The 20,752-nt window shown below is 49.8% G+C and overlaps 1 protein-coding gene across 6 annotated transcripts in view; it reads right to left on the bottom strand.

The window, feature by feature from the left end:
• The window catches only part of LOC8038284 (sodium/calcium exchanger 1), a 334,367-nt gene that overhangs the window by 131,872 nt on the left and 181,743 nt on the right, over window positions 1-20,752 (bottom strand). For all 6 annotated transcript variants that reach the window (XM_029982479.4, XM_040499557.2, XM_040206650.3 and 3 more), the window contains exons 3-5: window positions 14,907-16,380; window positions 9,686-9,910; window positions 684-850 (exon numbers count right to left, since the gene is read on the bottom strand). In XM_029982479.4, coding sequence (XP_029838339.2) covers window positions 684-850; window positions 9,686-9,910; window positions 14,907-16,277 — 1,763 coding nt within the window. In that variant the 5' untranslated portion in view covers window positions 16,278-16,380. The remainder of the gene's footprint in view (window positions 1-683; window positions 851-9,685; window positions 9,911-14,906; window positions 16,381-20,752) is intronic.

Raw genomic sequence — 20,752 nt, 5'->3', positions numbered from 1 at the left:
CGTGATTGGTTCCTTGCGGAGAGAGTACGGATTAGCCTCGGGAGCGACTGGTCTTTAAAGGGTTACCATGAAATGCGCTTGCAACCGAACGGCGTGTGTCTTCCGCGTAGATTGGCGGTTCGTTTTCTTTTCCTTATGTAAGGTACAGGGACAATAACACTTGTCCTTCTCCGGCGAGAGCTGGACTCGGGACATTCGCGGCAACTAATCTAGTCACAAGGGGAAATATGAAACACCCCGCTCGAGGAGTGTCCCGCCCTCTCTATCGGGGACTGCCGGGGCCGCCGAACGCGACGGCTGCTATCAATCTCTTCTCAAACGTCATGAAGGTTTATGAATAGAGAAACCCTCGAGCGGGATGTTCCATGTTGCCCCACAAGACCAGGTTAGTGGCCGTTACTTCCTCCAGTCGAGGTCTCGCCGAAGAGAGCCGCGCGCTCCCTTTATGGACAAGTGTGATTACCACTGTACTTCTCAAAGACCTTTAGGGTATTTAATAAATAAATAATTGTGTGCATGCCTGCGTTTTCGCGCGGCGAGAGGCATAGCGGAGACGTTGAACAATGCGAAGAAGACACTTGAGGATGGCGGACCTCTTCGCAACTTGTGTCGCAGCCGCGGCCCATAAACCATGTGACCGCTATCGGGAAGTCGGAAACGTTCTCTCCCATCTGGGCGCTCACCTAGTCTCGTTGTTCTCGAAGACGAGGGTTCCCTGGCACGGCTCGAAGTCTTTGCCCTCCTTGGCCGTTCCCTCGACGGCCTTGTATGGCAGAAAAACGCGGCCGCGGGCCCCGCTGAATCGGTTCACCTTGACGTGGTACTCGCCCGCGGCCTCGCTTATCTCCACCTGCAGAACAAGCAGAGCCACGTTGCAGTCATTGGCGCGGATCAATCAATACGAACCGCGAATAGAAATTGAAAAAAAAAAATGGTCGGAAAGTCACGTTTAGACGGAAGCGGCGAAAAGTCCATCTATCATCTCAGCGGACGACGTGGCTCGCTTCGTTTAAAGTCTTCTCGAGCGAGAGGCAATGAGTTTATCGATCTAGCTGGATTGATGATCAAATGTAGTCCGAAACTTTGGCGCTGATGTTGACTTCTAAGTCTTTTGACACCTTAAATATACTGACTTCTTTTTTTTAATGCGACGCTCTAGAGCACCGCATTTAGATACCATTCAATTAAGGCCTCAATACCAAACCTTGTGTTTTCTAACAACAACAAAAAAGTCGTGATGAAACATAGATTAGAGAACGAGTAGTGCGAGATATGGCGTCGGAGATTTTGGAAGTTACCGGTGGTGCTTGGGGGGGGGGGGGGGGGGGGGGGCTGTTTCGCTTTAAATGACGAGGTCGAACATTTTTCGGTGCTTCGGTTGTAAGTACGGTTACACCTTCGGGATTCATATATTTTTATTCGTGCAGGATTGCCTCCAGCCGCTCATCACTTCTAAACTATTTCTAGCTTTAATTGACCGAAAGACAGGAGGAAAATCAGGAGAAGTCGGTGCTGTACCTGTGATTTCGAGCAAGAAACAAAAATCAAAATCTACCGTCTTGATTGTTGACCATTGTATGTCGTATTTCCGTACAAATCTGAGCAGACAAATGAATTGTCATACGCCCGTTGAGGCCCTATTATAAATGCTTAGATGGACCCGCTCGAGACTTAAGAAGGACCCATGAGGATTTTTGGCAAATCTCAGAGATGCAGGACTAGACTAGCTTTAGTTATAGGCCTCCCGCACTGAGTCTTCGAACAAACTGTGGCGCCCTAATTTTGGAGGCAGTACAAGCTCACTTGATTGGACTTCGCACTACTTGTGATTCCTTCGCTGAACTGTTTTCATTCTGTGTAGTGTTGAAGAGCGGAAAAACATTCTTCGACGTCCGAAATCGGTTAGATTCAACGCCACTATAGACAATCAAAAGTGTCAGATTTGTGACTCCACCGCTAAAGTACGCGTCTCCTATCTCTGCATGGTGACGTCAGAATATCTATACGTCCCGACACAATATATCTTTTTTTTTTTTTTTTTTTTGCTTTGGAACGCGTGAAACGACGTCTTTTGGTTTCCGCTCTTTGAGTCTTATAGCTTTTACCTGTGCTCTGAGGGCGTTCGAAATTTCTTTTGTTTCTTTGTATTTTCCTCGTGATCTCGCGTTCCACACCAGAGCAGGTGAGCTTCAACATGTGAGGCAGTTTGAGACGCTCGAGTTTGTACTACCCAAAAACAAGTCCTAACGGCTCCCTTTTCGGAGCGTCCCCTGGGCAAAGCAGGAGGACTATTGACATGCGCGTGCTGTTGGTTGTTGAAGGTATTTATATGACTCTGTAGCAAAGGTTTCACTTGCACACAAATTTATTTGCATTTTGAGAGGAATGCAGAACTGCGAAAATGGAACGTCGGCAGCGTCAGCCGATGGCGTTTGAACGTCTCTAGCTCTCACGATGGAATGCAAAGCGTTATCTTTTTTCGAACCCGCGCGTGTCCTGCGTCTTCGTCGCAGTGCGATGGAATGCAACTCTTTTTCGAGCGCACGCGCACTGCGTCTCCGTCACCGTCGCTCCGAGGAACGGAAAGTGTTTCCGTTTCGTACAAACTACAGTTACCAGTGTTTAAAACATAATCTACCCTCACTGCTCAGCTAATATCATGTGGATGACGTGGACATTTATAATATGAACCCTAAATCATTGTACTTACACAAGCCCTTGCCGTCTTTGACCAGGTCCCAAGCTGTACTTGGTAATTCTTTTCTCATGAATAAATATTGTTATTATTATTATTATTATTATTATTATTATTATTATCGGCGTTTTTTGCTTCCTATGCCGGGCAAAAAAATAAGAAAACATCTCAAGCTGGAATATGTAAGAAAATATAGGTGAGACAAAACAAGAATGTGTGTCAATCAAGCGTTTTTCGCAAAGAGCTTCCAGCGGCGTGGAGAGATCAAAACGGTGTATTACCGCATACCAGAAGTGACGACATTCAAGATGGCGGCGCCCATGTGGGAAAGGTAAAGAACACCTTTCCATAAAAGCATATGAGGGCGCGTTCTTTGCTGTGTTTGTGTGTTATGCACGCGTAATTTCTGACTGGCGGCAGTTGCGAGCAAGTGCCGGCTGGACTCTGATCTACAGCCTGTGGACTGTGAGTCTTGTAAGCAGTGTAAACGTGTATGGGGGCATTCACCGGACGCCATATTTGAGGGCTCTGTTTGAAGCACAGGCTCGGAACGAGCTCACGTTTATAGGCCGCTAAGACCGGCAATCTCGATGGTCTGGAATGCACGTTACAAAAGAACTGACCGATCTCATCAGCTAGTTTGACTACGCCACCACTGCCGCAATGCGTCCAGGGAACTTTAGTTTTTCTGCACGAGCAATAACCTTGCTGGAGCTCTGCGCTTGTGGAGCACGAGACGGCATGAGCGCGCACATGTACGGCCGTTTGCCTCACGTGAACTAAAGCTATGGCGATGTCACGCATGCGCCGAACGCTTAGTGAGATCGGCCTATTGGAAGCTCGCCATCAGCACGCGCTCAGCAGTTGCTCGCACAGCTACACTGTAGCACAACTATGGTCGCATGTGAATACTACCTATAGGGAGTATTCACTAGCGGCCATAGTTGTGTGCGCGACTGCTGAGCGCGTGCTGACGGCGTGCTTCCCCAGTTCTTTCGCCACGTGCATTCCGCACCACCAAGATTGCCGGTCTTAGCAGCCTATGAACGTGAGCTCGTTCCGAGCATGCGCTCTAAACATCGCCCTCAAACATGGCGTCCAGTGAATACTCCCTATAGAGGATCGTAAGCAGGGCATCTAACCGCTGCCGTGTCTCCTCACGTGCGGTCAAGGACACGCGATTCCAAACCTGTCCTAGCTCACGCGTATGCTTCATGTGCTGGTGCCCATGGGGCAGTCGGGGCGCTAAGCTTGCAATTGTCTCTGGAGACTAGAAGCTCCGCCTTCAGCGCGGGCTTTCTGCCCTTGTCAACACAAACGTGATTGCGCAGGGACGAGCAACCGAAGTACTGCGGAAGGCAGCGAGCTCGCGCTGAAGGCGGAGGGTCTAGTCTCAGCTTAAATAACCTTTGAAAAGAAATGTTTGTTTTTTAACAGTCTGGTTGAGACACGCGCGTCAAAAAATAAATTTTACTTGAAAAAACAGTGTTTTTAGAGCAATATTGACGGCGACAGATTTATTTGAAATTCGGCGCTCGAAGTCCATGACGTCACGGATCATTCCGGAATGACCATATCGGTCGTGAAAGCGAAGCCGATCCACCTCTCCTCCACGCGCCCGAAATGCCGAGAGAGAAAACGAGTGGAAAGGAGGTGACTGCCGACATAATTGCGTCTCGCGCCATCTATATTGCGATAATTTTTTTTTTTTTCACGTGAAATTAATTTTTTTTGACAAAATGTCCCAACCAAACTTCTAAAAACAACAACAACAAAAAAACATTTTTTTTTCTTTTTTTAGATTTTTTTGTATTGATTGTTCCCAGAGTACCGAAACTCCCAAGTTTCGTTTCAGAACGGAGTCACAGCGCAGCAGTCGCGCTCCACCCGTAGTACCGCGAAAACGTTTTAAATCAGTTTCTTCTTCTTTTTTTAGGGCTTATTTTTAAAATGGCCGCCTGACATCTTTTGTTACCGGCTAGAGCACCGTCAATGAGAACTGAATTCTGCGGGATTGACTTCCGGTAAGCGGACTGAAGGAAGTTCGGTACTCTGGGAACAGTCAGTGACTCTATACTTGGTATAATTCTAAATATAATCATACATTCCGAAGCTGCTTGCTTATTAAAGACGCATATTACCTATTTGTTCTAAAAGTCACATCGCCAACACCTGCTGGGTGTCTCGGTACCTCGGCTCTGCGTTACGAGAGCCTGCGAGAACGACGCCTACGCTTTGCTTACACACCCCAGTAAAGCAAATCGCTGGTCTCTGCGTTACTGCATCCCGCTTGCCGGTGGGCAAAGTGCGAAGTCTGCATTGCTAGGTTGTGTTTTCTGAAGGCACACTGCCAGTTTTCTTTATGGCTGCAAACTTTGGAATGAACCATGAGAAGCACGAGGTCTGGCAAGAAGGTTCAAGAAGATGAGCTAAGGTGCGCTAGGGAAGGCGCATTTTTAACTTTATTTGCTCGATGACTATCCCCTGCCCTTTCGTGCGATGCAGTTTACGGATTGTGCAGCTCGTGATTATGTGCATATAGAAGAAATCTCCGAGGACGGGCCTGTTTGCGACCCGATCACGTCTTCCGTGTGCACGACTGGCACACTGAGCATCGACCAGGCACATGGAAAACTCTAGGACTCGGGCACCTCACTAATGAGGACAGTACAAGCTTAAGAAGCTGTAGCGCCCGTCTCGGGCTGATCTCACTACTTAGGGACGGAACGATCGCGGGCTGAATATTCTCAGACAGAGCGTTTGCTGGCAGTATACGGCGAATCGGGTGTCTATCGTGCCAGACAAAGGGGATCTGGCATGACCAGAGAAAGTACTGAGGATGAACTTCGACCGCCTGGGGATCTTCGGAAACGCAGCCTAAATATCAGTTACACGACGCATTCCCGGAATAGTCGAAAGTCATCACGTGCCGAAACGTGCAAGTAGATCGAGCGAGTAGCTTCGACTTGTGTTCCAGCTGCACGAGGGCTTGCGACACGGGACCACGGTTGCCGGGACGCATTCGAACCCAAGAAGCTCGTACTTGCGTCCGCCACGGTGCGGAGATTCCACAGCTTGCAACAGAGGGCAGACTTTCGAAAAGAAAGCCTCTGTCAGACTGCGGGCCCTTTGGCAGGGATTCAAACCTGCCAAATTGGGCTCCTTAAGCCGGGGTCATACTGCTTATACATCATACAAAAAGACAGTCCGCGTACAGATTCGAACGCGAGTCACCGCGAGATCCGTGTTTCGAACGCCGCATGGCAATGAGTTCGAGTAGAAGACTCGGGCACGCGGCATTCTAAGCACGGATATTGCGGTGAGTCGTGTTAGCAAACTGTCTTTTGTATGATGTTTGCGCAGTCTGACCCTGCGGCTTTTGGCTGGCACTTTGACTCAAAGAGAGTGAGAAGGCAGTTTGCATAAACTTCCAATTGTTTCGAGTATATCTTTTCCCAAAAACCAGAATACTGGCAAATACTGACCAGTTGTGGATGAGCATCGTACCGGCGTGCGGTCGTGTATCACTACTGCGTGATGCACGTTAAAGACCCCAGGCTAGCGGCTGTACCGCACTGGCTAAATTGCTCATCTACAGCTGGGAGACTCGTCGCCCCTCTGAGGCAGACCAAGTTCTAGGCTGTATAAACACACACACAACCCAATTTTTTTTTTACTGACCAGTTCGTCCCATGGACCACGCATATACTAAATGTGCGAGCGATTTCTTATTATCTCGCGTGGCTTTCGACGCTATATCGAGAAAGTGGCCATGACCGTATTCATACTCCGTCTCGCATATGTTCGAGCGCTGCCGACAGTATACGAACGTGAGGGAGCCAATAATGCATGGGGGTAAAAAGTGCATTGTGGTGGACGGCACTCGTTGTCCCCGTGTGTTTTCTATCACCACCGAAACGAATCACGCATAGCGAAAGCGCCGCTATCCTGCGCTTTCTTCCGGGCGTGACTGATTCAGCCGCTGACAGCAAACCCACGAAGACGGCGAACTCTGTAAAGTGGCTCCATCAGATCGCATAACGTCGGCGGCGCTCGTACTTTAGGCCAGTTCGCACACTTGATCTAGCTCACGACCGAGTCCTTTGTGATCTCTTACGGGGAGGGCACACACTGGTACGCTGGCGCCACCCATGAGCTGACCCTGGAACTGCATTTCACTAGAGCGGAGGCTTTGCAGTATTTGCGAGATCGAATGTACGTACTAACTACGAAAAATTGCCGTTTACAACATTATCGAATATTTTCAATGCAAAAAAAAAAAAAAAGGAATGATGCGCGAAAAGAGTAAAAAGGAAATGTACGAAACTACCGAGTGTTCCACGGCTACCCGATAGATGGAGCAACTGTGTTATCTTGTCATAATTGCATGGTCCCGAGGGGCATTAAAGGGACACTGACAGGGTTCTTAGAGCACTATATACACCTTACCAAAAAACACTCGACCCCAGGGGCAACAAACCGTTTGTGAGCCCAGTCACTGAGTTTGAGGCTAGACTCTCACCGGCGTCCCTCCTAACCCTAACCGAGTGGACTGTGATTTCAATAGGCGCAGCCTGCGTAGGTGCAGTTTCAAACGCTGCTGGCGGCCAAATTCTCGTCTTTTCCCGCTATATTTTGTGTTTCATGGTACATGTATGTTCCCGAGGACATTGAGAAAGCATTGTGCCACATTAAAAAAAAAAAAGTAAAAAAAAAAACATCTAAACTTGTTTTGTTGGGTACACGCGCGACAGAACGAATGCGACTGGAATGAATAGTTCTAGTTATTTGTTTTGTTTTTTTTTGCGATAAGTTTTGACGGCACCGCGGGATTCGCCGCATGTGAAACGACAAAGGGCTTTGCTGTCAAAAATAAATTGCAACAGAAGAGGGCCGAAAGGCATGCATTTTTCACGCTCACAAATAACGTGTTTACCGATGGACAGGAGGAAGTGTTAACGTTCGTACGTACCACACGATGCAGCGCTATCCGAAACGAATTTATTTGAGAAAGATCTCAAATAACACAGTCACAGTCGACGACAGTCACATCTTGACGATCGGACGGAATCCGGGATGACTTCGTATTGGGGCACGTCTTGGGGAGAGCTTCCTTTTTTCACAACCGCACCAAGGCAAAGAAACAAACGCGACTGACCCGTTTCTCACCCCAACCCGGACAACTGTTTTTGGAGATGGCTGAGGATTTTACGTGGATTATCTCTGGGAGGGGGGAGAACAATGTTCGCAAAATCGCGTCAAGGGTCGTTCGACGTCCTTCACGTCTTTCGTTTCCCGTGAATGTCGAGCAGAAAAGCTTGAATGGCAGGCACTTGCCAGCCTTATTTCTCACAATGGAAGATAACACAAAAAGGGTACGCAGCACGCATAAAAGAATTAAGTGGAAACTTTCAAGAGGGGCGAGAAAACCTCGAATGCAAAACCTCAAAAACGTAGGTAGAGAACCGCGCTGAGCGGGTCTTCACAGTCCCAGAGAGTGGCAGAAAATTTCTAGCTGATAGAGGGCGCGAGAGTCGCACCAACCGCATCAGCATCAGCAACATGGCGGCGGCCTAGGAGCGGTTTTTGGAAAGGTGTATAGCTCCTTCGGAGCAGAGTAGCGCAATCTAGAACGCCGTCTCTCGGCGACTAGCGGCGAACGCCCGGGGGTTCCAACTGCGGTCAGAAATGCATGGGGAACGTGAGAAAATCGTTGTTTCTTCAGTTTTGTGGGGATGTGCGGAATGGAAATCATTTTTGACATAATAATGAAACATTTTAGAATAATATGCGATAAGTTTTGTGCCATACAAGGACGTAACTTTTTTTAAAAAATTGCCTGAGCGGCATCATGCAGCAGACGACACGGCGACGTCACACCATTCACGTGACCCGCTCCGGCCAACCCGAAAAGCCCATCTCCCGCTGCGAGCAAAAATCGTCTGCTTCAAACGCCATTGCCTTGAAAATTGCCTTCTCAAAATTTGCACACGCATCCGATATTATTAAAACTTTGATAAAGTGTTTAGCGCTTTACTAACTTCACGACAGGCTAGTTTTGAAAAATGTGAACTCACCGTTAGTTTTTTAATCAGCCGTGTTATGTCGATCTCCATGTATTCTCCCATAGGGCGGGCCGCCTCCTGGAACCCTGAGTACCACGTGACTCGCGCCGAGCCGCTCTGTCGGCCATGTTGTCGGCAAAACACGGGGTTCAAAGGATTGCGCTACTCTGCTCCGTAGGAGCTATATAGTGCTCTAAGGGTTCTTATGCTCACCGAGATTTTATTCGTACGTGAGGTACAAGAGCCCAACTACCCAGAACACGATTTGCGGCTCGCCGTTCGTTTTCTTTCTGCCCGAAAACTGTTCAGCGATGACTCGACGGTTTGATTCGCGCTCACTCTCTTCTCCGAGGGTCATGTGCCGTTTTCTATGGTTCAGACACTACCACCAAAGATAATCAAAGTCGTGGGTCATTGAAAACACACTCTCGATACTAGAAATGAACAAAAAATACAATCACCATTTTTTTTTGTAGTTCTAGAAAACTGCAAATGCGATGATGGAAAAAAAAAAAGAAAAAAAAGTAGCATAGCAACGTGATTTTTGGTATTTTTCTCCTCCTGTATATTTCTTCTTCCTCCCCAGTCCAGTTTCGGTTTCGGGTAGTTGCGTTTTATTACTTTATTAAAAATATACGTGACACTGTAGCAATGTATTGACTGGGTAGTCTTCTGACATCATAATAAATCGCCTTGCAAAAAAAAAAAAAAAAAAAGACATTTCGGGGTATTACACTCTTTTAAAGGAACTCAGTCGTTAGCAGACGCAAGTTTGTAAACCAGCCTTTAGTGTAAAGCGGTATATATATATATAAAAAAAGTGCAGTATGCGCCGAGTGTTCATATTTTTAAGGTCGAACCTCGGGAGCGAAATAACCAGCGTGAATCCGGTAGACGAACGTTGCCAGACGACGCACGCCCTCACCTGGGTCTCGGGTAGGGTAAAAACTCCGCTGTGGTCGTCGTCGAGGATCATGACCGTGCAGACGGACGGGGTGCCCAGCTTGACCGGAGGCCGACCCGTGCTCGGGGGCTGCGGCTGACCCGGAGAGCCGTTCATGGCGCCGCTGCCCCCGCTGCCGAGGTAGCGCGGGTTCGAGAGCCGAACGTAGAAGTGCTCGTCCTCCTCGAACACATCATCGTCGATCACCTGCGAGCGGTCGCGTGCATGTTACCGACAAATACTGCAATCGATTGAATCATCAAAAATACTCCCGATAAGAAAGTATGCGGGCCGCAAGTTCGTCTGCTTCTTTTCCACAGGCTGTGGTGCTACCACTGATCTCTATGACAATTTGCTGGATCGCGCATCCCCGCTTGTTCACTGCAGCGCGAAAGCGGCCACCGGACGGCCATCTTGCTTGCAGCAAGATCGCGTTTTTGCGAGCGTTGCAGAGGCTGGTGGCCGCGTACTGAAGACACGTTTTCTAGTCGTTCGTCGTCATTCGCCGAAGAAGTTTCTCAAACCCCGTTGAAAACGGTGAGACTCGTCTTTAAGAATGCGTGGAAAGTTTTACGAAAGCGCAGCGCCGCAAAGCACAACTCGTTGAAATCAAGTTTTGCTGGTTTCGCTGCGTGATGAAAGCTTAATTGCCAAGCCAAAGTGCTGCGTCTCTGAGGCCAGATTCTCAAAGCGAACTTACGACGAAAAAAATGCGTACGACAAATTTGAGAGAAAATCCGTATTCTCGAAACGAAATTGTCGTAACTTTTGCGCAGGTTACGACAAAATCCTACGACAGCTCCGAAGCTGTCTTACGCACTTTCTACGATCAAATTAACATGGCCGACAACGTCGCTCGGTTGCTCGGTCGCGACGACCCAACGGACATTTATTTTTCTACCTGCTCTTCTAGCGCGTCCCGACTTCAAGCAGCAAGAAAAAAATGAAGAAGTACTTGAAACCGACCACGACGAACATGAACGCTGGATCCAGACACCCGGAAAAGGCAACAAGGGCGACGATCCCACCGACCAAGCGAGCTCGGCAGAATATATAGGCCTAGCAGGCACTCCGACCCGTTCCGGCGCAGCATTGCTCCGACGGTCCTTGGCCAAGGCCGTCTGCCCACGACCGGCTGGCTGGCTTGCTGAATGGAATATGCCCGCGCGACCCTTGTGGACCCTCCCCGTATGAATAGTTTGATAGCTGAACTAAATTTCAGAGGTCAACCGATTCCCCTTATCATCTCAATCACCTTGTTTTCCGAGGCAGCGGTGACGAACGCTGTCATCGAAAAGGGACTCCTCGATTCTATCTCCTTGTTTTGTGTGATATAGAGCTCAAATAAACGCCGTATGGATTACCTTCGCAACACGGTATGTACACTTTGTTATTAGTATGCCATTTTTAACTGTCGAGCTGTATCAGTTTGTGGGAGCTACGCGATGCCGGTCCAACCTTTCTTTGCCGAGTGTCACGTCAGTATCGAGTTGCAATCGTAGAAGATCGGTCCCGAAGCGCTTACCGAAACGCAGTCTGAATCCAGCACTTAGATCAAACGCACGCGTCCGCTCCGAGTGTGAACAGGTATTTGCGTGGCTCTTGCTGACACTCTCGTTGTTCAAACGTATCTTTTTTAACGTCGGCTCACTCCTGCATTTCCGAGCCTGCGAGAAACGCCGCGGCGGTTTGTTTCCTTCTACGTCGCTTTGCAAACGACTGGCACGGGGCTTTTACCAACGATGAGAGTTGTGTTGACTTCGTAGCGATCGAGTTTGTAGCAGTCAACGAAGCGTTTAAATCCTATTAGCGTCGATATACCACTGCACGGACACGAACCCCAGACAAGCGGTGGTGGAAAGGTCGCCCGTGTTTATGAGAATCAGCTTGAACACTACACATTTACACACAGACAGGACAGGACATACACGGAGCTGTCTATCAACGAGTGGTTAGCCTGTGTTTGTTATTAAAAATCCACGTGCTCCGAACTATGCCTAGCTCTCTAATTGGTTGTTCGTTTTGCCGAAGACGCCGTTGCCATAGCAACAGCACCGGAAGTCATCGTTTCTCCGTAAGAGGTCGTAACTTTCCTCCTCTCACTTAAGAACGCGTTTGTGAATACCGTTCTCGTCTCATCTTACGATGATCGTAACTTTACGAACTTCGTAGCTAAGTTGTCGTAGGTAAGAGGTTTTTTATGAATCTGGCCTCAGTTCCTTCGCACGCTTGGATGGCTAGTAAGAATTGACGCCGTATGGATGTGTTTTGCGAGCGCAATGTGCGTGAAGCCGTATGTACCTTTCGAGTAGCGTTTTACTTTACACTGTCGACTGCACCTTAACTTGCGTCACTCGCGGTCCAGGAACGAGCTTGATTCAGGGCCCAAGGGCGACGAAAGAGGGTGGGGGTGAAGGGACAGGAAGTGCAGGGGGAAGAACGCGGCGGCGGCACGTTTTTTTTAATTTTGTTTTGTTTACGCTTATGGCAATCAATTCAGTAGAAAAATGATCTTGATTTATGTGCGCCCCCCCCCCCCCCCCCCCCCCCCCCCCCCCCCGCTTTCCTACCAAACACTTCCAATGCCCCTGGCTCCATTGCTGGAAAGTGGCAATGTGATTTGAACCCTTAAAGGGCAACTCCGCTTCTTTTCCAGTAGTGCAAAACTATACAGTTCTCTTTGTTATCATCTACAAAAACCCCATGGCAAATATTACGACGGAATTCCGCCTAGAAGTTCATTAAAATCGCTGTCAAAGTTTGACAAGCACGAATCCGCTGGTTTTGGATGAGACGTGCGGGCCAGACAACACTGCCCGGCTGCATTTCCGCTTCCTCCAAATTCCTTCTTCCGGCACGTCCGCGACGTCATCAAGCATGTACAGCTTCTTTTTTTTTTTTTCGATTTTGTTTTCTTTCCCGGGGAGAGCACGGGTGGCGCCAGCGCCGTGAAAGACGTCAGTGACGCGCTCGGCCGGCCCGGCGCTCGACTATTGATACTACTGATAAGCCGATCGCCTCGTTGAGCGCTGCTTGTGTTACATCGCATACTTTTGAACACCAAGTAAAAGGAGGAGAGGGAAGCTGCTTTTGTAAGAATTTTGAGTGACGGGTTAATCTTCTATAATCTTCTGGGAGTAGAATAGCGACGCCTGTGCTAATCCAGGAGGCACAAAGGAGGATCCGGATAAGAGGGGAGCTCCTTCTTCCCCTTGTATATCACGTGGGTGTACATGCTTAGTGATGCCGAATATACAATGTTGTCCGGCTTTGCCACCGTTTCGGTTTCGGTTTGTGATCATGGCTAGAGTAAAATTACACGAAAAATATTTTATTTTTCGCGAAACAAAGGATTGGGGATTGTTTTTGAGTGTTTCAAAAAGCAGAATCGGCCACTATCTCAACATTTTTGAAATTAAGCGGAGTTGCCCTTTAAGGAATTGTGAATGGTCAACCGATTGCCCACGACCATATGGGCCGCGTTTCAAAGATTTTCTATCTTGCCGTTTTGCTTCCTTGCTCCACAGTTTTACTCTGTTTGTGCTCCCATGTGATCTATTGTAGTAGATCTGAAACATAGCCATGGTTAATAGTGCATAAAAGCCACCGTACAGATTGTTTCCCCTACTCGCCGGAACAGCTGGACGATCCAGAATTCCGTGGCTGATTTAGGATGCAAAGACATCTACCCGCGAAAGGCCTTCAAAACTTTGCCGCGGCGTCAATTCTCGCTCGGTGTACATGCGTTCGAAGGCACAGGGACGCAGCACTTTGGCGTGCCAAGGAAGGTTTGATCACGCCACGAGACCGGCGAAACTTGCTTTCGTGGAGTTGTGCCTTCTTTTTCCAGCGGCGCCTCGCTTTCCTAAAAAGTTCCACGTTTTCTCAAAGGCAAGTCTCACCGTTTTCACAGGGTTTTAAAAAATACTTTTCCGGCGAATTACGTCGAACGAGTAGAAAACGTGTCTTCAGCACGCTGACGCCAGCCTCTGCAAAGCTCGCAAAAACGCAATTTCGTTGCATGCAAGATGGCCGTCCATCCTGTGGCCGCACTCGCGGAGCGGGGAAGCGCGATCCAGCAATTGTCATAGAGATTAGTGGGTGCCTGTCCCTCGGTCAGAGCCAATCAGAGCTCGGCGTTCTGACGTCACCTACGCCCCCGCAAAAGAGTCAGAACGTGTGCTCCGCATACACCGAGACGCTGTTTGCAAACAAGTGTTTGCCCACACCAAGTGTGGACGCTGCGCGTGCGCAGAAATCAAATTCGGGTGAAGCGAAGCATCTGCGCATGCGCCGGGCCGACAACAGCGTCACAGCCGCATGTTGGCGCATATTTACCACTCAACAGTTTACAAACAGTAGCAGCCCATCATACGGAGATGGCAGCCAGGAATTGCGGGATTACCAAACGGCCAAACAGCACGCAGGAGAAGCAGTGGGTTGGCAGTTAGCAAGCCTTGTTAGCGTCTTCTTATTGCAGAAGCAGGATTCCACAAACAACCACTACGTTCCTAGCGTTTCTAATCCTATTCGTACTTGGTCTCACAACTTGTATGTTTTGTTTGACTCGTGTTTGCATTTTTGGGCACCTAATTTATCGGTTTAGTTTTCACGTTAATAGCACTGATGTGCTTTGCATGCACATTTAGAATTACTTCATGTATAGACCATTCTAAAGTTGCTATCTTTGTCTGCTAGGCTGCGAAACACTTTTCGAGTATGCGCAATAGCTCTCTTTTGCGGTATATCAGACGCTTCGCTTGAGTCCACAGCCCAGTGGCTCCACATGTTTTGCCTCGGAGATAAGCGCTTTAAAGGCGTACAGCGCCTGGCAGTGTGATATATCAATTAATGTACTTCCTTTAGTCAACTTTGCTACCGTAAAGAAGGCGAGCAGCATGGCGCCGTGACGTTCATGCCTTTTCAGCTTCCCCTTGAAACTGCGTGACTTTTAGAACCTGATAAAACTCGCCCTACTGCGCTGACTAAGCAGATTAAAAAAAAATTATTCGGTGGCGTTTAGATTTTGCCGAGGAACAGTCAATATGTAGGCACTTCTAAACACGAACTTCTCAAATGCTGCACGTAACGCCTCACTGGACAACAAGTTCCATAGGGCGGAATTTCCGAACTTGGTTTGGCTTGAGAGTTAATGCGAGTCAAGCAGACATTGATGTAATGCATGAAGACCGAGAGGCCTCACCTTGATGAAGATTTGCTTATCTTGCTCCCCGGGCCTAAACACCAGTGTCCCCTCGACGGGGACGTAGTCGGAATTGGCGTTGGCCGTGCCGTCCTCGGTGTTGTAGTCGACGCACACCGAGTTGGTAAGGTCCCCGTCTCTGACCACGGTGGCCGCAAACTCGCCGACGTTCTCGAAGACTGTGTAGTGGCCCGGGTCGAAGAAGAGCCTGACGCACTCTTCCTCCGTCTTCTCAGCCTCTTCTTTTCCGTCGTCCTTAGCAGAGGCGTCCTTGATGTGCTCCTTCCGCCGCATCAAGTTGCCGGCGCCCATGAGTTTTCGCGTCGCCTGAATACGGTAGAACGCCCTGCTCTTGGGACACCTGCTGAGGATCTCGTCCCTCGCCATTGACTCGAGCTCCTCCAAACTGCTGTCCGGATGCTTGTGTCTCAGCTCACGGAGTATCTGGACATACTCGATACGGTTCTCCTCGAAGGCCTTCGCCTCTGGACTCTGCTCTCCGCCGATGAACTTGACGGTGGGACCCCCAAGGACGCCGTCCACAAGGCGGTCCTTGGCCTGTCCCATTTCGACGTCCTCGCCTTCACCACCCACGATGACGCCTCGCTTGTTGACGCGGTACTTCTTGGAGAGATACTTGTAGATGAGGAGCCTCCGGTCCGCGATGTAGGCCGTGAGCACGGTTGCTGGGAAAAAAAGGAAAGTGACGACGCCTTCCCAGACCTCGATGACTCCGAAGGAAGAGTAAGTGAGGATGAGGTAGAGCCATATGTAGGCGAACACGCTCCACGTCATTGTGACGAAGAACACGCGTAGGTGCTTGATCCTGCGCACTTCCCCGGAAGGAATAGAGTATACGCAGATGGCAATGATAACAAACATGTTGAACGCTGCGCTACCCACAATGGTACCGGGTCCCAAGTCGCCGGCTTCGAAGTTTTGCGCGTAGATCTCGATCACGGACAGCAAGATCTCGGGTGCCGAGGATCCGAGCGCCATAAGGGTCAAGTTCGAGACCGTCTCGTTCCAGACACGGACGTTGATGGATTGGGTCTCTCCGTTCGGCTTCTTGATTATCACTTCTTTCTCTTTAGACGTGATGACCTCGATGGCAGCCATGAAACGGTCCGCGATGATTGACACGCCGACGAACATGTAGGCGAGAGCAATGAAGTAGACCAAGCCCCGCGCGACTACGTCGCCCGTGCTGATGTTGTCCTGGGGCATCCATACCGGAAGGATGAGTCCCTCACGGCATATGGGGCCCTTTGTGCTGAAGTTGACGCTGCTCGCTCCTGCGGACGTCCACGGGATCTGGACGAGGGCTAGCAGGAAGGGCAGTCCGCAGAGCGGCCGTAACCGAGTTGCCATCGTAGGGGCAGCTGTGCTGGGGCCTCAGCGAAGCCCGGCTGAGACTGGCACTGCCAGGGGGAGCTTCACCAGCTGTGACCGCCGTCACTCATGAGGATCCCACCTGGAATGAGTGAAAGAAAGGAAACGATGAGACACAAGAAGAACACATAAAGGCAGGAGAGGCTTAAACATGCCGAAAAGCGCGACATGAGCCATCATTGGCGTTAAGGCTAAACAAGGCGCTCGTACACTGGCAGATGCAGAGTTGATGTGGGTGAATCTGGACTGTCAATACAGACGCATTTTAGCGTAACGTGAGTAAAGCTCGGTTGAAGTTTTGCGAAATTATAATGCTAAAAAAAAAAAAGACACGACAGAGGGTTAACCTGCAAGATGGTAAGTATAGAAACAGTAATTTATTAACGTATCTTCACTCTGGGGGATCAAGAAAATGTTAAACGGTGTCAACTACTCAATAGCCGCCTTGTGAGGCGCAGACGTTGCTTCATACTGAATTATAGCTGGATACATGGGACCGGTTTTTTTCGAGGATAAAGCTTAGAACTACATAGTAGACGCATTCTCGTGGCCAGAGGCACAGCAAGAAATGTGGGCAAAAGGCGTAAAAAGATCAATGTATTGTCGTTTGCAGCTAGGATGCCATAGAATGGTATGATTACATATATTTGCACTGTGCGTATTTCTTTTCTTGGGGGGGGGGGGGGGGGGGGAAGGCGAAAAAGATTGCAGTTTTGAAAGCGGGACATCGTCCTTGTGTACGGTTCCCAAGAAGACTGGAGCACCGCGAGTACTCAAAGATACTTCAAATACGTGTGTTGGCGATTACATCTTTAACAACCTGATTTACTGTTTTTTTATGTTGACAGAAAACGGAGGCGGAAGAAAAGCGTGGACCACGGACCCGTGCTCTTTCGAGCACAAAAAAGGTATGCTCACCAGAGAACACCAACGGTCTTGTCGTTCAGCACGTTACTCCTCTACCTGAATGGACTTCACGCATCTCATGTAAATATTTACGAAATACTGTATATTGTTAAAAGCGTGATCTAAAGTATATTCCTACAACAACCCATCTCACCACCTACTTTGGCTATGCCGCCACTGCCGCGAAGCATCAAGGGAATAGTATTTCTGCGTGTGAAGCGACCTCGCTAGAGCTCAAGCGTGCAGACCACGAGACGGCACGAGCCCCCAATCTCGTGCACTGCCTCCCGCCTCCAGCGAACTAAACTCATGGAAACGTTACGCATGCGCCGAACGCTTGATGAAATTGGTGACCCGGACGCGATTCTCGCGCTTTAACTAATGTCACTCGATTAACGCTTTGCTAAGGAGCGACATCGGTTGATGTGCCGACGCACAGTCCTAGTTGTCCTTGCCCTCGTTCGGTTTCCGGTTAGGAAGAACATGGTGGATTTTACTCGACCTCACTCTCGGGTAACGGTTTTTTTACCTTCCGCGTTCGAAAACCTGCCCGCGCCCAGCGTTGCTCTATCTGGGTTGTCCCGTGGAATGACCCGCCGGAGTAACTCGGAAGATTTCGAACACAGCCATGGCGGGCGAGTTAGGAAGAACATGGCGGACCGGGCGCGCTAGCAGACTACAGGAGCGAGGGGAGGATGGCGGCGGAGGAGGACTTGTCGCTACCTGGCATAGTGTTATCTATACTTCGTTCACCCTTAAGCGAACACTGTACTTAAGCTGAGACTCCGCTTTCAGCGCGAGCTTTCTTCCCTTGCTAACACAAGTGTGAACGCGCAGGCACGCGCAACCAAAGCACTGCGGAAGCCAGCGAGCTCGCAAGGTGGAGCCTCTAGTCTTAGCTTAATGGTGAACGAAATATTGGCGACGTACGCGATCGAAAGCGTCGCTATGATCGGCCTTCCACGATTGGCCCAGCGCTGACCACGACTTCAGACAAGGATTTCTCTTCGACGGAAATAAGAGAAATGAAGAACTTCAATTTTGGCGGTGTTGGCAGCGCTGGTTTCAGAGCGCAATGTTTTCAAGCTTCCACCGTGCTCATTACAAACACCATCGAACTTGTTGTTCGCGAAGTAATGACGTCACGAGAGGGAACCATGCTAGGGCGGCACCAAAACATTTATCCGCTAATAGGGACGTTAGCTCTATTGGGCTCGAGATTCAATCGGCACGGCTCTTGTGGTGAAAAGCTGTACTTCGCTTTGTTTTATATTAACTTGGAGCAAAACGAATGCTGGGCACGCGAGGCCGAAGACATTGGAGGCGCAAATGCAGCGCTCGCGCACTGGAATCCACTGCTAAGTGCTCGTGCTCTGCACCCTTGCCTGTGCTCTTTGCCGTTAGTGTGGAAAACCTTTGTCTCCAGCCGCATTGTGGACAAAGGGAATCACCACGTCCCTCATAGACAACCAGGGGTAAACAAGAGCACGCTTCCCTTAATTGAAATCTGGGTCTCGAGGCCAATAGCCTAAGGCATATGCCTCCTCTATATTCACAAAGCCTGGCAGTTGGATGACGAAGACAGAGTGCCCGGTCACAGATGTGGAGCGCGAGGATCTGATAGCACAGATCATTTCTCAGGGAGTCTGGTATTCACCGCACAGCTTTTGCAGCGGCGAGGACACATGCATGGTTTTCGAACCCGACGAGACAAGAAGCGGTAGCCCGAGGAACGCGAGAGAGAGAGAGAGAGAAAAAACTTTTATTGGCGGAATATGAGAATTCCTTAGAGTGCGGTCCTCGTTGTGGCCGTTGTGGCGGCGACCTCCTTTGCCCTTTCCACCAAGGCGCTTTGCACCTCTGGGTCGGAGCTTCGGAGCGAGGTCTCCCACTCATCATGGGATGGGATTGAGGGAAAAGGGTCTTGTGGGCAAGCCCATATTATGTGGGGCAGAGTGGCTTTGTCTCCACATAGGGTGCATTCAGAGGTGGGGTACATTGAGGGGAAGATGTGGGTGAGGATAGCGGGGTTAGGAAAAGTGCCCGTCTGGAGTTGGCGCCAACTATGGGCCTGCTCCAGGGTAAGGGACTTGTCGGCTGGCGGGTAGACCTGACGGGAGAGGAGGTAGTGTGTGGTGATTTCATGGAAGCTGGATGGATGGTCCCTGGCGGATCTGGCCCCGTGATAGGGATGGAGGCTAGGCCCTGCCCGGATAGTGTATCCTCGGGCTTGTTCATGGGCCGCCTCGTTTCCCTCGAGACCAGCGTGCGCGGGTGTCCAGACCAGTCTGACGGAGGTCTGGGGCGGGTTTCTGTGAAGAATTTTGAGCGCTGGCTTGGAAATGCGTCCAGCTGCGAAATTTTGAAGGGCGGTTTTAGAATCCGTGATGATCACTGAGGGGGTTGGGATCACAGTGAAGGCGAGGGCTATGGCTACCTCCTCCGCCGTTTCTGGGTCAGTGGTCAGGACGGTGACGGCGTCGATGGGGGTGTGTAAGTTGTCAGTCACCGCCGCCGTGAAAGCCCCATGGTGCCTGTATTCTGCCGCGTCGACATATAGGACACCCGGGTTATCCCCGTAGGTTCTTTGCAGGGAAATGGCGCGTTGTTTCCTGCGAGCAAGGTTGTGGGTGGGGTGGACGTTTCGAGGTAACGGATTTGCTATAATTTTGTTGTGGATGTCGGGCCTGATGGGGGATTTGTCTTGGTGGAGCTTGTGACATCCAATGTTTAGGCTGGCGAGTACGTGCCTACCAGTGGGGGTGCGGGAGAGTCTAGTCAGTTGGGCAGCACGATGTGCTTCTATTAATTCGTCCAGGTGATTATGCAAACCGAGTCCTTCCAGTTTGGCAGTTGGAGTGCTAGGCGGTAGGCGCAGTGCTATTTTGTAGGCCTTGCGGATCAAGGTATTAACCTTATTGGTGAAGGCCGGCGTGAGACGTAAGTATGGGACCGAGTACGTTAGCCGGCTTAGGACGAATGCCTGTAGGATGCGTATGCGATCCTGTTCGTTGAGGCCTTTATGTTTATTTGTCACCCTTTTCAGTAGGCCTATTGTTTGATTAATCTGACTTTCTATTCGCTCAAGAAATTTGTTATTGAGCCTATTCGCCTGGATCTGCAGTCCCAAGATTTTGAGCTCCGAGACCACTGGGATTGGCCTGCCATTGATGTGTAGTTCGATGTCAGCGTTGTTTTGTTTCCTAGTGTTGGAGGGCCGAAGTAGTATTAGTTCGGATTTCGCCGGAGAACAAGCGAGACCTGCTCTCTCTGCTTCCTCCGCTACTATGTCAACCCCTTGTTGTAGTGTTTCTTCTATATTGGCGTCACTCCCTCTGCCGATCCAGAGGGTGATGTCGTCCGCATAAAGACTGTGTCGGAGTTGGGGAATTTGGCCTAGCCTTTTGGGGATGTTGATGACTGCCAGATTAAAGAGAATGGGCGAAAGCACAGCCCCTTGCGGGGTTCCCCTGCTGCCCAGTTGGGTAGTGTCTGACGCGAGGTCGCCAACGTTGACTACGGCAGTTCTCTCGGAGAGGAATGCTTTG

The sequence above is a fragment of the Ixodes scapularis genome, unplaced genomic scaffold (assembly GCF_016920785.2).
Source record: "Ixodes scapularis isolate PalLabHiFi unplaced genomic scaffold, ASM1692078v2 PGA_scaffold10__122_contigs__length_95168666, whole genome shotgun sequence".
In the NCBI taxonomy this organism is placed as follows: domain Eukaryota; kingdom Metazoa; phylum Arthropoda; class Arachnida; order Ixodida; family Ixodidae; genus Ixodes; species Ixodes scapularis.
Note: the sequence above shows the minus strand (reverse complement) of the source record. Positions and strands in the feature narration are given on the sequence as shown.